The sequence below is a fragment of the Ahaetulla prasina genome, chromosome 7 (assembly GCF_028640845.1).
Source record: "Ahaetulla prasina isolate Xishuangbanna chromosome 7, ASM2864084v1, whole genome shotgun sequence".
NCBI classification, from domain to species: Eukaryota; Metazoa; Chordata; class Lepidosauria; order Squamata; family Colubridae; genus Ahaetulla; species Ahaetulla prasina.
Genome location: NC_080545.1, coordinates 69,587,825 through 69,609,289, shown reverse-complemented (window position 1 = coordinate 69,609,289; position 21,465 = coordinate 69,587,825). Strand labels below are relative to the sequence as shown.

Sequence of the window (21,465 nt, the reverse complement as noted above, 5' to 3'; positions counted from 1 at the left end):
GATACGGAAGAAAAAAAAAGAAAAAAAGTGAAGGAATGTAGAATTACAGTAAATGAAATGTATATATTGTGTATGAAAAAGTTTTAGAAGCCAGATTAATCTTTCAACAGAATAGACAGAAAGTGGGTTTAAGAAAAAGAATATTAAAGCTACTTGGAATTGAAAGAAAAATAAAGAGTGTCACAGTAGTGTGTGTAATTATGCTAATATTAAGTATAAAAAGAAGGTGGAATGATGAAGTAAAAGAAGCTGTGGATGAGAAAAATGCATGAGAAAATGTTATTACAAAATGGTATTGTAGTGATTATTATAATGTGTATAAAGACAAAATATAATCCTGAAAAGTACTAAGGCTGTAAATGTAGATGTTACATTAAAAATGTTCAAATATAGATGTGTTTGCTTATGGTATGGTCGCTCAACTTGCTTAACAAGTGCATGATGATTGCATTGCTACCTAATGATTGGAAGAATTTTTATTGTTTTCCTCTAAGAATGGAGAAATAGCAAGGATGAATGCAAAACCTGCAATGAAATTAGTTGTTAAGCCTGGTGGTAGGGGAGGTCTTTGGCAAAACTGTGGCTGAAAAGATATGAGAAGTGACAGGTTTATATTGCAACTTTATGCTGAGCAGAGAGCTTATAGACCCAATTCTGTTCTTAAAAAGAACACTGAAGAATGTGTGAAGGTAAATGAGAAAGTTGTTGTTATATAGGTTTGAATGAAATAGGCTTGAATTATGCAACATTTTTCATGAATATGGAATGGAAGTTTGGTGATAAGAGTGTCATAGAATGGAAATCAAATATGCTTCATACTAAACAGAATATTAAAGAGAAAACAGTTGAAGCTTAAGCAGCAGGTAAGTTGGGAATGTGTGATGTCTCCTTGGTTTTGAATGTGGTTGTAGATAAAAATATAATGAACGCTTGTGGTGACATTAGAAATGCATTGCTCAGGGATGTGACTGTATTGGTATATTTGTATTCAGATTATGCCATGCTATTGGCTAAAAATCTGAATGATTTGTAGCGAATGTTAGATAAATTATGTGATGCAACAAGGCATATGGATCTGAGAATTAGGGTATCAAAATCCCAAGGTAGCTGTGCTTGACAGAAAAATGGATGGCTGCAAATTATACATAGCTGGAACAAGTAAATAACTTCTTGTGTCTCTCTCCAGAATGTTAACTAAACATGGAAATTGATAGGGGAATTTTGAAATGTGCACACTCTTGAGAAAAGCTAGTAGGTTACGTGTGGTCTGTTGCAAGGAATAATCTTTTTTAAAAAAGAAGGAGCAAAAATGGCGGTATATTAGGGTATTCTGCTCACTTGCTCATGAAGTGAGAATTGGGTATAAAAAGGAAATTGCAAGAAGAAATAGAGTCAAGAGTGAGTGGGTGCTGAATGAACGTTGATTAAATACAAAAATAACAGACCAGAATGAAAAAAGTGCTTTGAATGGCATGACCACTACACTGGGAATGAATGCAGATCAAATTGCAAAACAAAAATATGAAGGAAGAGTAAATGGATTGAGAAGGTGAAGAGCAAAAAAACCATGGTGGAATAGGACTGGTGAGATTCTGATAAAAAAAAACAAATGTTTCCTGAAAGGAAAGAATCTTGTGTCTCTAAAAAGCTCCAGAGGTTTCGGAAGGATCATTCCATAAGTTTAAACTATTTAATAATGGGAAAGGCAACTTTCCCAAAATGGGAAGGCACAAAGTCTCCTGTTGGACTATCGGTAACACTAGGACCCAAAATACATAAGTATGTCATAGATGGTAATACCTCTACCTAATAACTCTTTAAGCCTAGGGTCAGCAAACCTCTCTGGCTTAGTATGATAGGTATTGGTGTTCCCCACAAATTGCAAATATGCATATGTTATATTCTTATGGAACTTGTATGGCTTACATTGAATGCATATTTCACTTATTTAAACAACTTATACAGGGGTGAAATGTAAAATTTGTTACTACCAGTTCTATGGGAGGTGGTAATGTGACTGGGTGGGCATGGCCAATTTTTTTTTTTACTTTTAAAAGCATTTTTTCTACAACCTCTTCTGCCAAAGAAATTGTAAAAAAAATGCTTTTAAAAGCCTGCGATGATCAGGCAACTCAGCTGGGATCGCCAGAGAGAAAAAAGCTTTTAAAGGGTTCTGACAATCCCAGCTGAGTTGCCTGATTGCAGGAACCTCTTAAAAAATTCTTTTTACAACCTCTTCGGCCGACGAGCTTATAGAAAACATGCTTTTAAAGGGTTCTAACGATCCCAGCTGAGCCGCGTGATCATCAGAGGTTTTTTTTTACTTTTTTGGCTGAAGAAAAATGCTTTTAAAAGTTTTTAAAAAACCCTCTGATGACCACGCGGCTCAGCTGAGCATGGGGGAGTAGGGGTTTTGGATTTTCTCCAAACCACCCGCCATTGGTACCGGATCAGGTGATCCGGTTTGAACCGGGAGCATTTCACCCCTGAATTTATTGAGATAGTCCTCAACTTATGACTGGTTGCTTAGTAACTTTACAAGCTCTGCCTACCTGGGAGATACCTACAACCTGGATTTGAAATTCTGATGGTTCACTCCCCCCAGTTACATGACCATACTTCGATCTCTTGGCAATTGGGCTGCATTTACAGCTGTTTGCAGTGTGCCAGAGTCATTTGACTTCATTTTAAAACAGTTGTTGAAAACTGCAATTGACTTCTAGTTTTGGGCAAAACTACATAGTTTGCTTAATGACTGTGAATTTGTCTAATGATTGTGGTGATTTGCTTAACAACCACCACAAGAAAGATTGTTAAATTTGGTCCGTCATATGACCAACCCACTTTACAACTGTCGTGAGTTACAAGAATGGTGGGCTTGCCCCATGATGGTTGTAACTTGAGGACCAACTGCACAATAATCCTTGGCAGCCCACAGCAAGAGCATGTTTGAGGAGACATGAGGGTCATTTTGTTACACTTTTTTGCCTGATATCACTAAACTATTATGGCCTTTTTGGTGATTTTAGGGTAAATGTATATCCTCCTGCTAGGAACATTGTGTTTTCAATAACTGCTTTAAGATACTATCTGTCTCTTTTAATTATCCATAAATAAAGAGTAAAAGCAGCTTTTGAAAAGAAGGTAAATCTGGGGTTCAATGTATCTTTTTTCTTCTTCTAAAAAATACCTCCAGGGTGTACAGTAGACAAGGTCTAGCAATGTTCTTGAAAATACAAATCATGCTTAAGGTTAGCGCTTCGGTTTAGCACGCTAGATTCCCATTTTAAAAAATAGAAGAAAAAATAAAAATGAAACCATTTTGGGGATGGGTTATTAGAGAATTGGGCTGGGCAACAAGGCAAGTATTTGCAGGCACATACTTGTATGGGCATCAAGTTGGGATCCAGCCACTAAAGCAGGTTGGGTATTGTAGAAATGATTGACTCAATTATTAGTGTTCACATTTCTCCCCAAATGGAAATGTGCTAATCACTAAACATTATAATCAAAGAATGGAAACAGATTGCCAAGTCACTCAGGCATCCTTTTTCTTCCTGCTTCTTTCTGCAATATACAAAGCCAGTCATGTACTGTGGAACAAAAAGATACTTCAGACTTGATGAGATTATCTCCAAAACAGAAGCCTGTTCTACATTGAAATCTGAAAACTGAGCCACCTGAATCAATGCAATGCTTACACTGATACGCTAAATGAAACTCGTCCGAACCATATTTGAAAACTTGTGATCAAAAGACCTGCCAGCTATTCTCCAAAGAGAGAAGGCAGGAAATCTCATGTTGGTATGCTGTCTCTATATTACTGTATACTGGCAAACAAGGTTTATATGATAAACATTCTTTTTTTAAAAAAGGAAGCCTTTGTCTAGTGTCAAGGGAGAGTAAACCATAAAAAGTAGAAATTGTGCCGGCAGTAACATTCACTATTGGGAAGGGCAGGGTACATTCTATGCGCTCCTAGATATTTTATTGCTTTTTCATAAATTTGAGAGTGTTCCTTAGCAACACATTGTAGATACAAGATGGAATCTTTTTGAATTGTGTTTCAAACTAAACTTGGTAATTCTGAACGTTGTTAGTATTGGAAGAAATCTTATAGGTCATTAATGAAAGAAATCAAGAGAGAACTCCCCAGCAGATGGCTGTCCAGTCTTTGTTTAAGAAATCTTCATTAAGGATAGCTTAACATTCCCCTCATTAATTGTCACACTGCTTCTAATTCAGGAAATAACCCGTAGTGTTTAATTGCTATCCAACTTGGTATAATTTAGATTTATTTATGAGATTTAATCCTGTTCTGGAGTAGCAGAGAAGTAGGGCAGCCTCTTACAAAATGGGAAACAGAGAGGAAACAAATCAGCAAACATGAGAATTAAAGAAATCACAGATTTGCATGTTCTTAGGAAGAATTACTATAATTTCTGTGCATCACATCAATCTGTGGCAAAGATTGTGACTGGATAGACAGTATTGTGCCTTCTAGTGGCTGTCCAGGTCCTGGGAGATCAGGAGTAACTTAAAAGCTAGTTCTGCTTTCTTTCCTTTCTAGTATAGTTATTTGCCTTTGAATCCAACTCTTCAAATAGATGATACAGACAAACTGATTAAAAAATATTCTTTTTCTATGCAACACCCTCTCATATTTGAAAGAAGAATATTACAATATGCTGCAGGGATAGGTGATTCTTCAGTTGTTCCTGAAGGAGTCACAGTTCTTATATTTTTGTCTGTGCGGGCTAAGGCTGATATTAATTCAGGTTCTAGACTATTTGGACAATGTTGGCTGAACAATGACATCTATTTTTGTCGTGGCAGCCTTTCTGTGGACAGCAAGAATATATGAATACAGACTCAATCCAGTTGGTTCTTCTCTGGTCTCCACATACAAAGTTAACCTCTTTAAGATCTTTTTATCCAAAAAAATGCAACATCGGGTGTGCGTTACATGCATTGGTTTCTATGAGCTTAATTGTAATTCTCTGTGTCTTAAGAATTAAAGTATAGCCAAAGTATAGTAAGTATTCTCCTCTCCCATATTGGGAGCCACCCAGAGTTTGTTATAAGGTGTGCAGCTATGTAAATACTGTATTTTAAATAAAATAAATAAATATAGTGCAGTGTAAAGAAGCAAGGCGGCTGGCTTGAGATCTTTCAACAGATGCTAAGTACCCACAATAATACAACAATGTGTCTCCCTTTTACCTCCTTATGTTAAACACTTAATCTGGATGTGAAGCCATTGCCAACTTTTTTCTCCATAAATCTAATCCTCTCTTTCAATGATGGCTATTTTTACATCTTACAATCGTAAATTTTATGCTTTAATTATGCTTCCTTTTTGCCAGTCTTTAATCTCTCACAAGTTATTCTACAAAAATTGTAGTCGGCTACAAATTCTTTTTTTGACAAGATGGAGAGCAACAAAAATCAAGCATCCACACTCTTAATCATTTATCTTTTTTTAAATAAGAAATTTATTGCAAATATAGAAATCGATTTTCTCCATACAGGAATCTCCGATTCAAGGGAAAAAAAAGTCGTGCCATTCAGTTTAAAACATGGAGTGTTGAGAAACAAAATATATATATCAAATCAAAATTCAACCTAAAATAAAGTCAAATTTCAAAGATAAATCCCCATACACAACCAAGGTTCACAGGATTGTAACAGGAGGTGGAAACCCAAGTAGCTGGTGAGGACCCAAACCGGCAGCTGCCTCGAATTGTGTATTACATTCAAGGGGAGCAGAAGAGGGACTCAAGAAAGAAACTGGGGGAGGGGTTACCCCCCACTCTTGTACCCCAATTCTGTGCTTGTGGGTGGCAGGGCAAAGCTGAGATTCTACCCCTTTTATAATTGTCTCTTTTCCCACATATTGTGGCATAATAGACTATCCCAATGTGTTGTCCTCCAGATCTTTAGGACTCCAACTCTCTGAATTCCCAACAACTAGGAATTGTAAGAATTGCAATCCAAGTTGGGACCAGGCTAGGGAAGGCTTTATTACAGGATTAGGAGTGTAGGAGACATCTAAAAGCAAGGATATATATAGGAATTAAAGGTCAAGAATGGAAGAAATAGGGAACAGGAGAAATAAGGATCTATGACAGCGTTTCTTCACCTTGGCAACTTTAAGGTCTGTGAACCTCAACTCCCAGAATTCCCCATCCAATATGCTGGCTAGTGAATTCTGAGAATTGAAACCCACACATCTTAAAAGTTGTCAGGGTTGAGAAACACTGATCTAGAGAAGTTCATCCATCCAGATGATGAAACAAGAATGTGTATTTGTATTTGAGAAGGACAAACATCCCGTTTGCAGTCTCTTTTCACGATAAGGTTACTGCCCTGGAGCTTGTAAAGTTAAATCTTCATTGTGAATCAGATACAACAGATAGATGCTGAGTTTTCTCCTGGTTTGCAATAGAAAGGACTATCCATGAAGATACTTCAAGATAGTTAAGATCTGTTTCATGGAATAAAACATCACAAAGTACCTAAAAGCAAAGATTTTAAGAGCATAGTGGGGGTGAATTTTTCCTCAAATTCTGGAAATATTCCCCCACAAAAGGAAAAAAATAAAGTTCAGTACAAAATACTTCACAGTGAAATTCATTAAAGAACAACTTCCCAATGTTGTAGTTCATACACTGTGACTCTAGGGAGGCTGTTGTCCCTGACTCTGGAAGGATTGCACTTCTAATTATGTGCAGCGTCATGGCTGTTGATCAATGGATTGTGGCCTCCATATAAACATGGGACTTTCCACATGGAAAGATGAGCTTACTATACACTATCTTTGCTACCCCTTTGCATCTTAGGCCAAGGAAACTGGAGCAGATGTATCAGTTCTTGATTTTCTTTCTTCTGTGGCTGATTCTTCTCAAGTAGCTTTGGCTGAATTAGTGGTGATTAACTCAGGGAAAGTTCCTCTTGCCATATTGTCTGAATAATGTACTGCATCATGTTATGCTTTTTCCATCTAACACAGGGGTCTCCAACCTTGGCAAATTTAAGCCTTGGCGGACTTCAACTCCCAGAATTCCCCAGCCAAAGCAAAGCTGGCTGGGGAATTCTGGGAGTTGAAGTCTGCCAAGGCTTAAAGTTGCCAAGGTTGGAGACCCCTGATCTAACATATATTTAAGAGGAGTGCCCACAATTGGCCAGTGAACCCTCCAACTTGCTCTCACTCCTACTCTTATCTGCTTCTTCATCCAGACTTCTCTTTCAGCAGTTTAGTGTACTACCTGTGCTAATCTTCTTGTAGAGCTCTCATCAACCTATTTCTTTTCACTGCTAACTTGAAATCTAATCTGATTATTTTTTCGGATAATTTTTCTCTTCCCCCCCCTCAATATTTTTATTCTTATCCCACCATAAACCATTCGTTCTTCTATTCTTTCATCTTGGCTTATCTTTATTTATTATTATGCTCAATTTGATCTCAGAAATTAATCATTAGGACGTATCAAAGAAGAGGTGAAAAGCACTACCACTGAACTTTTTGTCTGTGTCAGGCTAAAACAAGCCAGTTTCCCTGGTTTCTTATGCCTATTTCACTAATCTCTGTAGTCACCAAATGCTCACCTCATAATTCCCCATCATTCCACATGTCCCTGCATTTGCTTAGCTCACCTTTCAATAGTACCAACAGCAACAGCACTTTGTAATGGGGGGGGGGGGTTACTGTTCCCTTTATTGACTTGATATGTGGATTAATAAAGTATTGGGATGCAAAGTCTCTTTTCTCTTGTTAACCACCACACTTGAAAGTAAGCAGTGGTAAAGATGAAATTCAGAGAGTGGGCAGGTGATTTAGGGACAGCCTTTGAGGACCACATGGGCTGGTGGGCATTTATTTGAATTCCTAAAATTAGCTTGGGGAAATGATGCAAAAGGTACAGATTTTTTAATATATACAGGATGTAAGAATTTCTGAGTATCTAAGGCAGGGTTGTCAAATTTGTGGCCTGTGGGCCAGATGCTTCATGTGCCGGCCACATCCATGCCCGGTTTAGCGAAGGGGGGAAAAGTCATGATACATCATGTGACGATCTTGTGACAATGTGAGTTTGACACCCCTGATCTAAGGGAATCATGAAAGAGTTTGAACTAGTCAGTTAAGCCGCATCATTGAGGTTCTTTGTAACTACTGCTCTTGGGACACTAATTTTTTATTTACTTAATTTTATTATAACTCTTCAGGATCAAAATCTAATCACCACTATTTCTGCTTTATCTTCCTAAAATGTTTTTCTATATTTTCCAGTCAGAAATAGACAGGGATTTATTCTGGCTTCCTAGGGACTGAAGTTTATTTACTCTTTCTCTATTGGTATAACAGTGTGTACTACTTTGTGCTCACAAATTCAGGCAAAATTGTTTAAATTCTGCTGTGTTTGTTATTTTGCCCAGTGGCAGAGAAAGTAGAGTAAAAAAAAAAAAGTGAAATAGAGGGAAACAGAGAAGTGACTACAGCAGATTCAAAGACATTTTCAATAGAAAGGAATATATGTAGCTCAGGGTTGAACAGCTACATAACTAGGAGATGAGATAACTGATATTTTTCTTTGCAGTAGTGGTGAATAACTGATATTTTTCCTTTTAGGGACACTTGAAAATCCTCAAATGTACAGCTCTCGGTGTTCTCTAAACCTGGCTCTTTTTCTTGCAGATGTTTCATCACTCAACTAGGTAACATCATCACTAGGTTCTAAGAACTACCAAGGTGAAAATCACATTGCCACCAGCACTGGAAAGGCAAGCTACTGTAGATACAAAGGAACAAACTCCACCTTCTTCTCACACTGATAATGTTACATGGTTGAGTTATGAAATGCTTCCAAGCAAATACCAAGTACAAAAAGCACCAAGGAGTCCACAGACATTGTCATAATAAAAGAATTCCAGTCCACCAGTCAACTTGTATGTTGGATGGTAACCCTGCCTTAACTTTAGAAAAACATACATGAATTTTGTTTTGTATCATTGTACCACTTTTTGTATCTGAACCCAGTCTTGATAAATTATGGGTTCATGACAGGGACCCAAAATTATGTGGCTAAATAGGTGATGCCCACATCATGATAAATGAAAGTTTTATTCTAGTTCTAGAAAGCAGTGGGGTTAGCCCAGATTTGAACAGTGAAGAATGCGAAGCAGCTTCACCGCTAGTCTTGCTCCTCTTATGGGTTAAAGACATATTTCTCTTTATCTAGACTTAAGTCTTATGTCTTGTTTCCAAACACCTTTCTATGTTTCTTAGCCTTCGCTTCTTTTCTATTCCTGTTGTGATCATTCCTCCACCAATCTCCTTCTCTCCCACCATGATCTCTCTTTTTTTGTGGAGGCCCCCTTTCCCATGACCGCCTATCTGCTCCATGCTGCTGTCTTTGAAAAATCCCAGTAAAGATTTTGCAAGCACATCAGTGCTGCCTCAGCCAACATTCCTTTACATAAATTTTCAATTGTTATTAATGAATATTTCACACCCGTTTCTCAAGAAGAATTATCTGGCAAATGAAGCTGGGAGAGCACTGCAGTATTCACAAGAGTTAGGATCTAGTGTCTTCCAATTGGATCAAAACTTCAGTAGTGTCCTTTTTGCAAGCCAAGATTCAGTATGGAAAGACCACTTCTTTGTTGTTTCCTTATTCTTCTCCAAATCGATCACAGGAAGACAGACTGCATCCAGAATCTGTTCTGTGAAACAAAATCCCGTCTTTGACGCTTCCGTTCCAATGACGTAAGAGGTCCTAGCAAAGGGAGCAGAATCCAACTCTGGCTTTCCCTCTTTTTTTCAACAGGATAAACAAAATGTCTATTGCTCCATAACAGTTACATTATGGACAATGAAAGCAAGTTGGAAGCTCTCCAGAAGAAATATCAAGTTTCTTCTCCAGTTTCCTCTAGGAGAAATTCTCTCCTCAGAGATGTTTTGGGACTTTGTAAGGAAGAACTATACTAGTGAGAAACTAAATGGGTGTGTGTGTTTATTTAGTGCATATCTCCACTATAAAGGGCCTATCAAGAAGGTCATGTACACTTATAGCATTGTTATTTAATCATATGCAAAAAGAACAGGAGGTGAAATCTACTTTGTCCAAGGGGAGACTTTCCATGTAAACAAATTGCTTCAAATTCCCAAGGTGCCCTTAAAGAAGCCTTTTCATTTCCAAGACACCCTTAAAATTTGAGTTTTTAATCTATTCCTGGACAGCAAATCTGCCTCTGATTCAGAAGAGCCAACTAGTGAACTAATGTTTGGCCAAAACCCAGGAGTTTTCTTCACCCAAAAGCCCTTGCTATACAAGCATTTCTAAAGGCTTATGAGAGTTAATTGTTACAGGATGTTACAGGATGAGCATGAATTAATGGATTGGGGCCATGCCTCTGAAAATTAACCAAGCTGAAACCAACTCAGAGAGTTTTGCAAAGGCAGCGCACCTGCAGGTGAGTTACACTGGGAGGTGCTGTTTTTTGTGTTTTTTTTTGTAATGGCACCAGGTTTGGGTTCTCTTTGGAGTCCACTCCCTCCCAAAGTTTTCAAATCACAATGGTGGTCAGGGAAATATGGGGAAGTTAGGGGTGAGGTAAAAGGAAAGAGCAAAGGAGCATGATTAGGTTTAGTCTTGACAAACCAGCACATACACAAAAGATGTTTTTGCTCAGAAAAATACAATAAAATCATCATGCAGATATAATGCTTAAATCTCCTCTTCTCCAACTGTGGGTATACTTTGTAATTACTCCAAGTCTGAAAATAGTGGCAGGAAAGGGGTGGATACAAAAGCAAAAGGGAAAGTATTATTTCCCTGTTACCTCCCCTTTCTCCTCCTATCCCCTGCTGAAACAACCCCAACTTGTGCAAACTTTACCCACAGACTAAGGCTTTCATTGTAGGGCATAAAAAGGGTATGGATCGCTTGTGCCCTATAAACGTCCATCTTCTGGAAGATGCTGGGCTATGGTCCCAATACAATTTTTTTTTCCTGAATCTCAAATTCTATTCCTTTTCAGAGGGGTATCAGCAAAGCTGAAATCAGTAAAAAAAGAAATCCCGATCTCTTACAAATATTGTTATGCCACAGTAGGGATTATAGGATGACAGACAGAGGCTGGACTGAAGCAGTATAAGTGGAAAAGAGGGTTTGTCTGCACCATTAATCCACCATCACCACTCTTTACCCTGATTCCGAGTCAAAAGGCAAATTATCTCACTGCCTAAGGATTGCAAAAATCTATCTGGGATGGCATTTATATGCCTTTTAATAGAGGAAATGAAAGAATTTTTGGTTGTTCCATTTCTACTGTAAAAGCTGTCATTCATAAGGGGGGTGGGGGAGAACCCCAGGAATATTTTCCCATCTCACTCAAATATGAATAGCAACCTGCATTCTAAGATAGATTTGGACAATCCTATGGCACTGGGATGACCCAGGACTCATCTTATAACTCTACATGAGTCAGTGTTCCTCAGCAATCCAGAAAGTCCATTACACATCCTTTGCCACAGCTGAAATATTCTGAAAATGTCCTTCTGGACAACCCTACTTCCAGTTCTCCATCTCCTATTCCCTCCAATGTTTTTTGGGATCGTAAACTGTGCTTGGTCCTGCTCTTATGTCTATCTAGGATCAGGCAAGCGTGGAAGAAATATGCAGCTGCAGGGAAGATATCCCACTTACTTTAGGATGGGACCATGTGATGTCCTACAGCCCTAGTGTGCTTGCCTATAGCCAACCCATCCAACATACTGAAAAGAATCCCCTAGTCTGTGATCAATGTGTGACCAAACAGCACACAATACAGGAACATGCTGGCATGCAAAACAGCTGGAAAAATGTCATCAATTTCTTAATAAATTCACTGAGACCAGGATGGATGTTAGTATCCTTCCAAATGCATGCCTCCTGAATTTTCAACGAATCTTAACATACTCTTTTTATTTAGGATTCAAGAAGTTTCTCTCACAGCCCATGTTTTAGTATTTCCCCTCAAAGTTTTCATGTGTGGGATCCCAGATAGACCTCAGAAATATATATTCCAGACTGTTATCATAGAGTACTACAAAGGATTTACTTTTAGGGTTCATCTTACTAACAGAAAGGACAGCTGGATCCAATATAAGCCTCAACTCCTCTAGGATTTGTTTTTGGAACCCATCACTATTATCTATTTTCACATCAGAAAATGTGTGTCTTTCATTGGATTCCTCACAAAATATCACAAGAATTCCTTTCTGGGATCACAGTCCTCACTTGGTTTCATTATAAATGAATCCCTGAGATTTAATATAAACCAACAAAAGGCTGGCATTTCTGTTTTTGAACTAAGTTTTCTGTCTTCACTGTTTGGGTAAAGAGAAGGGTACTCTCCTATGGTTGCTGAAGCACAGTGTCTACCAGAAGTGAGGCTAGGATGAAGAAAAGGTATCTGCTCCGACCACCCAGATATAATGGCTGTTCAACTTCTTGATTTTTTTCAGGAAGGAACTTTCCCAAGAAAGGATGTGAATCCCCTTTCACTACACTGTTAGCTTCTTGGCTTACTTCACCATGTTACCCAGCATCACTTATTATTCTACTACCTTTCTGCAGGAAACAATTGGGGAGAGGAAATCTTGCAAGATAAAGACAGGCTAGTTCTGGCTGCAAGGCACCCATCTATCCTCAGTTTGAGTGTGCAATGTAGGGAAGCATATTTCTTGCAATGAAAAGGAAGTGGATCACTTTGGAATCTTGAATCTAGAATTTCCCTGGCTCTTCTCAGAGGGCAATACTACCAACATAAATACTTTGAGAAGAGTTTTCTCCTGTGAAAGTCCTTGCCCAGTGGGGTTAATCATTGAAAACAAATAGCTAATGTATTCCGTGGCTGTAGCAGCTTGTGCTTTGTTGGTGTGTTCTGAGATAGGCCAGCACCAGGGGAGAAAGATAATGTACGAGTGATGCATTTTTGTTGCACCTATGAATTCTTGTTGCAAGGCAGAGGTGTGAGCAGTGGAAAAAGGATATGCCATATCCGTTGTCATGGTAAAGTTTATCAAATCAGAGATAAAAGGCTGTAGAAACATTTAGAAACATGGAGCTCTTTTCTCTTCATACAAGAAAAGATCATTTTGATACCATAAAAATCAATGGGATAAGTTAGCCATGATTTTAAGTCCCCATTAATTCATTGGGAACCAAGTGCACCTTATCTAAATCAGATTTTACTCTGATCTATTCCTAGTAAAATACTTAATAATTTCAATCTTTATAATAAAGCAGAGCACCACAGAATGGTCCTCTCTATATATGAACATGAATGTGTCTGAATGTATGTATACATCCACATCCACATTTCCTTATCTGTGCCAACTCCTTAACTAATCAATCTTAACTATGGTGACTGATATTCTCATGAGAACAGCTGAATAACTCAACTCATCCCTTCACCACTGGCTTGGAACCATTTTTTGCTGTATGTTCTCCCAAGAATATAAAGAAATATAGTGGTCAGAACTTGAATACAGCAGCTGCAAAAAACAAAAAACAAAAACCCCAAGTCATAGAGAAAAAATGATGTCAGCAAGATGGTAGGAAAATGGGCGAATCTGGACTGCCAACCAATGCATCAACTGGTATCTATCTATGCCTTTATCCCATCCATATGCTAACTGAATGCTTTGTTGCATTACCTTGTCTAGCTTAACCACTTAATGTTTTCTTGAAGAATTCCACTCTTATTCTTTTTCCCAGGGCAATCCTTCATTTTTCTGTTGCAAGACCATCCCCAGCTGTATCCTCCCAGCCTCTGCAGCATTCTATTATTTTCAATCTTGTTACTCACATCAGTCCAATTCTAGCATTGAGGTGTAATGTTTTTCTCATGGAATGTCATGGATCACAGCCAGTTATTTTCAAAGAGCCAAGATAGACTCAGCCCTGTAAGGGAGCACAGTATATCCTGGGAAGGAGTTGTGTGCTGTTCCCCAAGTCCATATGCTGAGGTTTGTTTGGAGTTAGAACTCCTTGAGATCTTAAGAGGGATTGCAACTACTGCTCTCCTCTCAAGCTCTTATTTTGGCATCCCCTCTTGGCCAGGGTCAGACTATATAATTCACTTTTCTTGGAAGACAACTGAAATTCTACTGAAATGTGGAGATACTCCTTGAGAACTAATGTTCTCTCCCTTCCTGACAAACAACGAAGGGCATAGAAAACACAGAGACTCTGTAATATATCTGCTTCATCTCATAATTCTTTCCCCAATGAAGGAAAAATTATATCCTGCATCAGCCTACAGTAATGGACAATCCTGAGCATGTGAGGATAGGTGAAGAAAGCTGTAAATGTTGTTCTTGCTTTTGCATGCACAAATCTCAACAAAGATTGACAGAATAGAGAGCACAGAAGATCCTGAGTGAAACCTTAATGTGTGGTACATCTTTGACTTGACTTTGGGAACTTTTAAATTGTTGCCATAAGTGCACAAGCATCAGTGACTTGAATCCCGATATAGTCATGCCTCAAATATATGCACTTGGTCTGCCCATCATGACTAAGTCTGGATTCAACCTATTCCACGATCAGTGCTAATGCAGCTGAGGTAATATTTCAGTAGCCTATCCATGTTGAGAGCATGTAGACCTTTCCCAGAGGTCAAGAATGCCTACTCACAGGAGAGGGCTGGATGCACATTTGCTACACAAAATTAGGTGACTGAAATGCTACTCCAGCTTTATGTGAACCTCTCACAGAAAACTATCTCCCATGCAATAGAGCATCGTTTGAAAGAATCCTGGCAAGCACAGGAAAGAAAGGGAAGGAGATAGAAGCAGAGTGATCACTCTCCCCTTCACTTTTATCAGGGAATGAGTAAAACCACTTCCTTTTTTTGAGAACAAAATAAAAGTAACCAAAAAGTGATGGTTAGTGTCTTAATCTAGGCCTGGTAAGCATCCCTCCCCTCCTGCCTCTGCTACCTGCAAGTCCAGTAGCTCCTCTAACAGTCCTCCCCTTCTCTTCACCACAGACTAAAAGGAAAAGTCTCCTCCCCACCATCTGAAGGAGTAACAGTGGTCTCTGTAACAGAACAGAGACACTTCATTTCACTTGGGTTTTTTTTTCCTGTTGGGTTTTTTTTTTTTTGTAAACTTTAAGAAATGGTTTCAGTTTCTTTTGTCAGATTTTTTTTTCCACAGTCAGGTGGGGGAGGGTGTTACTTTGTTTGAACGGTCGGTTTATCTTCCTTTTAACGAGGGAGTCACAACTTTTGTTGAGCAGATACACCTTTCCAATAATCCAAGATATCATGCAGATCTTCATCCTTGGCAAACTGGACTTTCTTTCTCAGGGCGTGACCAGCTGCCATATAGACCTCCTCCCGGTGGTGCTTCTTGTAAGGTCGGAAACGCTCCCAGATCTTATGGGTGCTCTCGGAAGAGTACTCTGGGCTGGAGGAATAGCCAGAGAAGTAGTGTCTGGGTGAGAGCTGAGAATATGTAGAGTCCCGCTTGGAACGGGAGAGTGGCTTAAGAAAGGACACCCGTTGGCTTAAAGTGTCACCACTCTCTTCATAGTAGAGGGCTGGAAAGGAATGCCGGTGTTCACTGCAGTGGTAAGGTTTCACTTCTAAGTGGTGGATGGCACCTGGGGACACGAGGGGAAGACGATCCAAAGGACTGTTGAGTGGACTTCCTTTCTCGATGTACTTGGAATCTGCTTTGCTCAATGGAGGATGATCAGGTACATCGAGACTGAAAACCTTAGCACTTTTGATGGAGCCACTGGATGAGACACTGCAAGTTTTCCTTGTCACAGCAGCATCTGCACTAAGCTGGCGCTGCAGGGGATGGTGGGAACTCTCTTTATAGGGTGGAGAGAGAAAACTTGGTCGCTCCAGCCCAGCGGAAGAACTGGCTGGTATGGACTGGCATTCAAACGCCATGTCAGAATCAACACCACCCCCTCCTCCCAAGAAGGAAGCCGAGTCCAGCTTCAAGGCGTCAATGCAATTGTTGATTATCTGATTCACTTTGTCTACTTCCTTGGCAATTGTTGAGATTTCAGCTGCTGAACCTTGGCCATTATCCAGTTCATGCAGATCATCATCCCGCTGTGACCTGTCCAGCCCATCCCCACCACCGGTCCTAACCTCAATGTAATTGCCTTTTGTGGTGACCTTGGGAGTTTCCATGCCAGTTTCCATAGATTTGGATGAAGGCAACTTCTCTCCAATCATGGATGGAAGAGAGGACATCCGTGAGACAGGAATGACTGGTGGTTCTCCCAATTTCTGTGATGGATGTACAATTGAACTGGTATCAATATCTGAACCATAGCGCATCTCCAAAATAGTTTTCTTGACATTGAGAGATTTTTGTTTTTCCTCTTGCATCCTACGCTTCCTCAAGCAATAATAGACAATGCCAAGAATAATAACCATCCCAAAAAGGCAACCTAATATGGTCATGATATAGTGGGTAGTGGTGGATGTACTGGGTATTGGCTCTTCCCTCCCTTTACTCCTTGTGGCAAATGAGAGGCAAGTGTGGTTATAACGTTTGGAGTTGCGGATTGAAGCAACACAGAATGTATAATCTGTGTGAGCCTTCAAGTGGGTGAGAGTTACCGATTCCTTCTTTTTCTTTAGAGTCATCACATCAGATATATAGCTGTTATTGTACTGAACCAGAACATACATCTTGCTAAAAGGGAATGGAATGGTCACCACTAGAACAGCTGAGTTGATGGATACGTGCTGGAGCTTTATGCTGGGATTAGAGGAAGAATCAGTGGTGGAAGACGCTGGAGGTTCAACAGAGAGGAAATCCCCTGGGCTAATGCCTGAGTTTTCAGCATTGTCATCTGGATCCCTTTGAGGATCTGTTATGAACTGTGTAGGTCTGATCCTGGAGATGGGCGGAAAGGTTCCATCCCCACACATTGACTTGAAAATTGTGATGGCATTGCGGCTGTGGTGCGGCCGAGGCATCAGAAGCGGATAACCAGCAAACTCCCGGGGAGTCTCACACTGCAGGCGATCATAGTTTTTTGTGACATTGTTGAAGGCTACCAACCACATGAGGAAGCCATAGAGGTTGCAGTCACAGTTGAAAGGGTTCCCAGCTAGCTCACATACCATCAGGTTGTTCAAGCTGGTGAAGGTGCTTCCATCTAGCCGGCTGAGACGATTGGAAGATAGGTCAATACTGATGAGGCTAGGGCATTCCATAAAAGCATTGGGGGTAACCACCTCAATCAGATTGTGCTGCACGAAGAGAAACTGGAGCCGGCCCATGCCACGCAGCATGCCCTCAGTCAGATTAGTTAGCTTATTGTAGCCCAGCTGCAGCACCTGCAAATTTGTCTGGCCCATGAAAGCTCCATCCTCAATGTAGGAAATCTCATTTTTTGTTAGATTCAGATCTGTCAAATTACCAAAGCGGTTCAGAGAGGAGTAGAGCACCACCTTAAGTTTGTTCTCATTCAGCCTCAGGTCATGCACAGTGCTGTTGATATGCTGGGGAATAGTTTCATAGGGTGGTTGATTCTGACTGCAGATAGCAAGCCACACATAGCCTTTGTCTCCTTCAATCAGCCAGCAGTCACAGTGGACTATTCCAGGAGCAAAAATAAAGAGCAGGGTGGCCACCCAGAATCCCAGACGGAGCATGGTGGGCTTACAGCGCCCCCTGTAGGCAAAAAGGAGCAAACTCACAGCCAAAATTAAGAGCGAAAAAAAATCAAAACAGCAACAAATACCCTTGAAGTTCAACAACTGAAGGGCATGGGCACCCCAGTTCTGTTTGACGCCACTATCATCTTATTTGCCTAGTTTCATAGACAGATGTCAGTGAAATGGAATTGGCTCTTGAGGTCAATCAGGATAAATGCTGAACTCCAAGAGGGAAAATATATTTGTGTGCAAGTATATTCTCAAAGCCAAACAAAAGCCAAATGTTCAACAACGAATCTTCTTTGTCTGATTCCTCTATACCCTCCTTTCAAAAACAGCATGATGTGATTAAATGTTCAAGGCAGGGCTGCCCTGGTGTCAGGAACGTTTCTGGCTGGATGCAGCTGCTTCCTCCACTTTCTCTCACAGTCCTCTTCAAAGTGCTTCAGAACTTCACATCAAATTTGTTACAAAGAAAGTAAGAAAGAGAGGAGTAGAAAGTAGGGAGGGAAAGGGAGGGAGGGAGGGAGGGAGAGAGGGGAAGAAAAAGGGAGAAGGAAAGCGATAAATCCATCTGTCGCTGAAATCTGGAAAGGAAACACACAAGAAATAAGGGTTATCAATTAAAGGGAAAGCTTTGAAACATCAAAAAAAGGCAACTAGATTTCTTAGTCCCAAGAGGATAGGGAGAAGTGGAGTGGAAAGCAATGAAGGCAGAAAAGGGGGTGAATGGAATTAATATTGTCTATTGTGTTGATAAGTTTTAGCAAAAGGAATCTTGGTAACATAACTGTGTGTACCACCGATGGCCAAGGTGTCCTCCAGTTCCAAGGTGTAATAGAGAGGCAATTCAGAGAAAACATGGACTATGGAAATATGTGAGGAAAAAAACAGGATCTAGAATTATATTCTGAGTGCTTGATTTGTCAACTTCCTCTGACAAGGACTTTCAGCTGTTCCTGAAAAGAAACATCTCTGCTACCTCATCTATCAGTTGTGTACTTGTGCACATACACTCACAAACACACAAAATATATAAATCAGGCTCCTATCTAAATATTTTCCTCTTTGACGCACATAGATAAAGAATTCATTTGTTGTATAACTGCTCTTCTTCTAAAAATAATTTTCTCACTTTAACAGACACCGGTGTGGCAGGGGGGAGGAGGGGAGATGTTGCTGGTTAGTGCAGACTATAGAGAAGCAGGACCTTAATTGGTAGAGAGGAACGTATAGCGGTGATGGTCACAGCAGGTCTAGATGCACACTGAGGCTCAGAGTAGATGTGTTAACACAGACAATTAGTTATCCTTTGGGCTAACCTTCCCCTTCAAAGGAAAGACTAACACTGTCATTAATGAGTGAATGCTTTATCCATGTGAACTACAGAAGTGTTTCCGCACTCATTAGCTTCGGGCTGTGGTGTACTTTCATACTTTTATGTACTTTCATACTTTAGTGACAATCAACCCACAGCAGTATAGAATGTTGGTGCTAAATTTGACTTATGGAAGACCTGAACATTTTTTTAAATCAAACAAACAGACAAGATTCTACAAGATGCAGAAATAAATTGGAATTTACACAGATCAGAAATGGTCGTCCATGGCGTTTGCAAGATATAGGTGGAGATGGGATGGACAGAAAGAACCCTGATATCTACCAACTGTAACATAGTGACTCACCATGGAAAATGATGAATTGTAAAGATATATAGGAATTTGTTTTTAATCGAGAAACTGAAGCTCCTAACACACTTTTTCCCCCACAAAAACACTTTATTTTGGCTTTCTTGATTTCAGTTGCCTTGTTTTACGAAGTTATGGTGAAAATTTTTGGCTGTCGTAACAAATTCCTGAGTCAGAGTTCCTTGTTGTGATATTACATATCCCCATAAACTAACCAGAAAACTCAATACATCTACTTCCATCTCTGCTTTAAGCACACATAGTAAGAGTTGCATGATTTGAACAGGATCCATTCATAGCTTTTGCTGCTTTGCTAATTCCATGTTTTTCAATATCACAGAATTTAAATTTATTTGTTGAAGAGCTTTGATTTCTCTTTCCATCAGTATGGAGTACGCATACATGCCATGATATTTTATCTATAACTTCATACCAGGCCTGTAACAAAAATGCTATCAATACAAAAACAATTCTAGACCAAACTTTTTGGGGGGAAGAGCTGTCTTCTCTATTTTTTTCAATTTGTAATATTTTTTAAAGAAAATTCAACTGTCATGTCTTTAAAATTCAATATTCCTTGAATTTAATTTGTTGAATGCTCTATCATAGGTACAGGTAAGCTCTTGACTTACAACCACAAGCGAGTTTAAAATTTATGTTGCTAAGTGAGATATTTGTTAAGGGAGCTTTTCCCCATTTTACCACCTTTCTTGCCATAGTTTTTAACTGAATCGCTGTAGTTGTTAAGTAACTAACATGGTTACTAAGTGAATCTGGCTTCCCCATTGACTGCTTGTCAAAAGATCATAAAAGGTGATCATATAACCCCGAGACACTGCAATTGTCATAACTGTGAGTCAGATGACAAGCATATGAATTTTGATCACATGACTATGGGGATGTTGCAATGGTTGTAAGTGTAAAAAATGGTCATAAGTCACTTTTTTCAGGGCTGCTGTAACTTTGAACGGTCACTAAATGAACTGTTGTAAATCAAGGATTACCTGTAATTTTTCAAATAAATATCTTTATGAGCTTTCAGCAAGTTTTCTTCCCCCCCCCCACTTCCAGATCAAGATCCAATGCTGTTCTATCCTTTTCCAGCCTAGACTTTTAAGTGGTTCCAGTCAAAACGTTCAGTAATTGTGCTCCTTCTTCACATTTTTTTAAATCTCCTCACCAAGTTCCTGTAGCAGTGCTTCAATTCTCATTCCATTCTTTTTGACCTTCCCAAAGAGTCTGAATGGTCATTAGACTTACTTCCCATTAAAAACACACATACACAAACACAGACATACAAAAGCTGTTTTTTTAAAAAAAAAATGTAATCTTATTTTCAAATTGGATTAGACAAATAAGAAGCATATTCTTTCATTATAGACAGTGCATGTGTGGTATTACCCACTGTCTCAGCAGAAGCATTCTGCCTGCATGGGAGGGAAGATAAATTCCCCTTTTAAGAAAGTGTATTTTTCAACTCTTTTCTAAGTATTTGTATTTATGAAAATAACTTTTGGAAAATATTCTACTTGCTTAGTTAAAGGCACCTTTTAATTGATTACATTTTAAAACCAATTCACTGATCGAATAATTTTTTTAATCATCGTAAGATCTAGAACTATTGGATCAGATTTACAGAGTGCCTTAAAATGCCTGAGGTTGTGATCATAACACAGGGGAGGCCCAGCAGTCTTGAGGATGAATTGGTGAACAGCAGTAAAAGTCACCATCTGATGCAGGTCTTGTGAATATGAATAAATGAACAATGTTTACCAAGAAGAGATATAAAAAGTGGGATTTACTTTATTGATATGTGAAGTCTTTAACTTGCTTATAAACATCAGGTATTAAAGGTGATCAGCAAGGTGGGCAGGTTTGCAGAAGAAACTAAAACATTCAGTGCAATAAAGTGGATTTGTGCCATCAGTGGGATGAACAGGCTTAAACATGGCAAATATGGAATAACATACATTGGATGTGTCTATGATCCCCATGAAAAGCAACCTGACACATGCCATGAGCACATGACAGGACCTCGAACTCGGAACCAGACCTGGGCCCAAAATGCTAATCCCACACAAACATCAACTCC

At 39.4% G+C, this 21,465-nt stretch overlaps 1 protein-coding gene across 3 annotated transcripts in view; it reads right to left on the bottom strand.

The window, feature by feature from the left end:
• Positions 1-7,141: 7,141 nt before the first annotated feature.
• The window catches only part of ELFN2 (extracellular leucine rich repeat and fibronectin type III domain containing 2), a 208,846-nt gene continuing 194,522 nt past the window's right edge, over positions 7,142-21,465 (bottom strand). For all 3 annotated transcript variants that reach the window (XM_058191291.1, XM_058191290.1, XM_058191292.1), the window contains one exon: positions 7,142-18,272. In XM_058191291.1, coding sequence (XP_058047274.1) covers positions 15,271-17,682 — 2,412 coding nt within the window. In that variant the 5' untranslated portion in view covers positions 17,683-18,272 and the 3' untranslated portion in view covers positions 7,142-15,270. The remainder of the gene's footprint in view (positions 18,273-21,465) is intronic.